Genomic DNA, 3,619 nt, shown 5'->3' on the forward strand with positions numbered 1-3,619 from the left:
TAAACCTTTGCACCCATACACCCCAATTTCCAGAGCCATTTGTCCCTCTTGTGACGCCGGCCCCCCCTGTCTAGAGCCACCCCCGGCTGCAGCCCGCCCCGAGCGCGCCGCCTGTTTATTCAGCCTGGAGTCCGGCACGCGCCAGGCGCACGCACTGCAACAACAAACCCGGCTGAATGGAGAGTTTGCAAGGAGCGGGCGCAGGGAATGGGCGGGGGGAGGGGAGGAGAGGAGGGGGAGTTGGGGAGTGGGTGGGAGGAGGAGGTAAGAGGAGGGGGGAGTGGGGGCTGCAGCCGCTTGCTGCAGCAGCGGGGAGTGGGGGGCGAGGCGGGGCCAGGGCTGCGCGTGGGGCTGGGTGTCCCATTGAAAAGGCAGCCGCACTCCGGCCGCCCAGCACTCTCTCACTTCTGGCCAGGGAACGTGGAAGGCGCACCGACAGGGAGCTGGCCAGGGAGGGCGAGTGAAAGAAGGAAATAAGAAAGAAAGGGTGTTAACAAAATAATAAAAACAGCTTGAGCTACGGCTGGAGAGACCGAGACCCGGCGCAAGAGAGCGCAGCCCTAGGGGGAGAGGAGCGGCAGACTCAACAGAGCGCGCTCGCCGCTGACTTTTGCTTCTTCTGCCTTTTTTTTTTTTTTTTAAACAAGAAGGCGCTAGCGGCAGCCTCACACGCGAGCGCCACGCGAGGCTCCCGCAGCCAACCCGCGAAGGGAGGAGGGGAGGGAGGAGGAGGAGGGGAGGGAGGAGGAAAAGCATTTGCACCTTCTTTGCTCCCACCCTAAGAAGTCTCCCGGGGATTTTGTATTTTGTTTAACTTCCCTCCGGGCTCCTTCTTCATCTGTCCCCTTCTTTCCCTCTCTGTTCGTGCATCCAAGTCCTGTCTGTGTCTCCCTCCTGCGCCCCGCACCTCGCGTCCCGGCTCGCTCCGATTCCGCGACTCCTTGGCCGCCGCTTAGCATGGAGAGCTCTGCCAAGATGGAGAGCGGCGGCGCCGGCCAGCAGCCCCAGCCGCAGCCCCAGCAGCCCTTCCTGCCGCCCGCAGCCTGCTTCTTTGCCACTGCCGCAGCCGCGGCGGCAGCGGCCGCGGCGGCAGCAGCGCAGAGCGCGCAGCAGCAGCAGCAGCAGCAGCAGGCGCCGCAGCTGAGCCCGGCGGCCGACGGCCAGCCCTCAGGGGGCGGTCACAAGTCAGCGCCCAAGCAAGTCAAGCGACAGCGCTCGTCCTCGCCCGAACTGATGCGCTGCAAACGCCGGCTGAACTTCAGCGGCTTCGGCTACAGCCTGCCGCAGCAACAGCCGGCGGCGGTGGCGCGCCGCAACGAGCGCGAGCGCAACCGCGTCAAGCTGGTCAACCTGGGCTTTGCCACCCTTCGGGAGCACGTCCCCAACGGCGCGGCCAACAAGAAGATGAGCAAGGTGGAGACGCTGCGCTCCGCGGTCGAGTACATCCGCGCGCTGCAGCAGCTGCTGGACGAGCACGACGCGGTGAGCGCTGCCTTCCAGGCTGGCGTCCTGTCGCCCACCATCTCCCCCAACTACTCCAACGACATGAACTCCATGGCCGGCTCGCCGGTCTCATCCTACTCCTCGGACGAGGGCTCTTACGACCCCCTCAGCCCCGAGGAGCAAGAGCTGCTCGACTTCACCAACTGGTTCTGAGGGGCTCGGCCTGCTCAGGCCCCGGTACGAATGGACTTTGGAAGCAGGTAAGTTGCCTTTTAGAGTGAACAGGGTGTATTTTCTTGTCTTCATCTTTTTTCCTCAGTCTTAGTGTCTGTAGGAGGGGGACTGTCTCCACGGAGATGGGGGGGGTGTTGCTTTAAAGGATTTGTTAAAGTTTGTCTATTTCAAATCCTGGTTTGTTAGTTTCAGCTGAGAGCGGCTTTGCCTAGATATCCAAGAACTGGAGGGTAGGGGTGAGGTGGGGAGATGCTGAAGAACCGAGTACTAGAACCTGTCAAAAGAGGCACCATACCTGACAGATCCTCTCCCAAACCTCCATTTTTCCCCACCACCAGCCTCCAAGTTCACGCTAACCTCTCCCGTTCTTCTTATGTTATAGGGCGACCGCACAGCCTGCATCTTTAGTGCTTTCTCGTCAGCGATGTTGGAAGGGAGAGAAAAGTAAAAAAAGAAGAAGAGAAAAAGGAGGGGGGAACCCCCAGGCACCCAACCCCAACGCCAACTAAGGGACGCACGTCTGAGAAGCAAGGCTCTTAGAGAACAGCGATGCGCTCGGAACAGTATCTTTACACTCCAATCATTCACGAGATATGAAGAGTGACTAGGACCTGAGTCGTTGCACAAAATGCAGCTTGGGTGCAAAAGCAGTGGGCTCCTGGCAGAAGGGAGCAGCACATTACCTATAGAAACTCCCACCCACCACTAACAGGCAGAACTGAAAGCGCTTGCTGGGAGGTTCACCTCCGCCCTCTCTGAAAGCCCAGTTCTTAGCCCTCTAGAAATGGGTTGTGTCCTTACTCTCAGTATCTCCCATCCCAATAAGCTGTAGACATTTGTCTGCAGTGAAATGATGCTATCCTCAGTCCTTTGAAACCCCGATCCTCCGGGGCGCCCTCCCCAAGCCCCACTCCCTCACACCATCTTTTCTACAGTTTTCATCATAGAATGCTTCCAATCTTTTGTGAATTTTTTTATTATAAGAAAAATCTATTTGTATCTATCCTAACCAGTTTGGGGATATATTAAGATATTTTTGTACATAAGAGAGAAAGAGAGAAAAAATTTATAGAGTTTTGTACAAATGGTTTAAAATGTGTATATCTTGATACTTTAACATGTAATGCGTTACCTCTGCTATTTTAGATGTGTAGTTCACCTTGCAACTGCCATTTTTCCCTATGTGGTTTTGTAAAGAACTCTCCTCATAGGGGAGATCAAAAGGCCACCAGATGTACTTCAGCACCAATGTGTCTTACTTTTTAGAAACTTTGTTAATGTATTAATGATGTTATTAAATACTGTGCAAGAAGAACAAAGTTTATGCAGCTACTGTCCAAACGCAAAGTGGCAGCCAGTTGGTTTTGCCTTTGGGGAAATTTCTATCACTGCCTTTTTTTTTTTCTTACTGTTTTATTACAAACTTACAAAAAACGTGTATAACCCTGTTTTATACAAACTAGTTTCATAATAAAACTTTTTTCTTTTTTTTTACAAATGAAAATAATCAGCTGTCTCTCACTGTTCTTTGATTTCACTGCTTATGTCTAAGTTATTATGGAAATGCCAAAGGGAAGGGGGTGGCGAAGATGAGGATGGTGCAAAAAAGTGGCAGAAATGACGAAGATAAGTGCTATGACCAGTCCTACTAGAGATGACTCTATAACGAATGTAGAGGAACAAGATATATATATATATATCTCATTAAAGACGGGGTTCTTGCCCTTTTATGCTGTGAAGTTACACATCTACCTAGAGAATAGGTGGTGATTAATGGCTGCATCATCTTTTGATAAAATGACTATAAGTTTAAAACTCCCCCCCCCAAATTAACTGGAAAGAGGAGCTCCCCACCCTGCTTTCTAACCCTCACCCTCACTTTCAGTTTCTCCCTGTGAAACTGTGGAAGGGCTGGATGAGCCAGGACCCCAGGGGTGGGTGG

At 53.2% G+C, this 3,619-nt stretch overlaps 1 protein-coding gene across 1 annotated transcript; it reads left to right on the forward strand.

The window, feature by feature from the left end:
• Positions 1-426: 426 nt before the first annotated feature.
• Positions 427-3,178, forward strand: ASCL1 (achaete-scute family bHLH transcription factor 1). Its single transcript, XM_014835070.3, has 2 exons — positions 427-1,703; positions 2,060-3,178. The coding sequence occupies exon 1, from the start codon at positions 958-960 to the stop codon at positions 1,654-1,656; it is 699 nt and encodes a 232-aa protein (XP_014690556.1). The 5' UTR covers positions 427-957; the 3' UTR covers positions 1,657-1,703; positions 2,060-3,178.
• The last annotated feature ends 441 nt before the right edge of the window (positions 3,179-3,619 follow it).

Source organism: Equus asinus, chromosome 4 (genome assembly GCF_041296235.1).
Source record: "Equus asinus isolate D_3611 breed Donkey chromosome 4, EquAss-T2T_v2, whole genome shotgun sequence".
Lineage (NCBI taxonomy): Eukaryota > Metazoa > Chordata > Mammalia > Perissodactyla > Equidae > Equus > Equus asinus.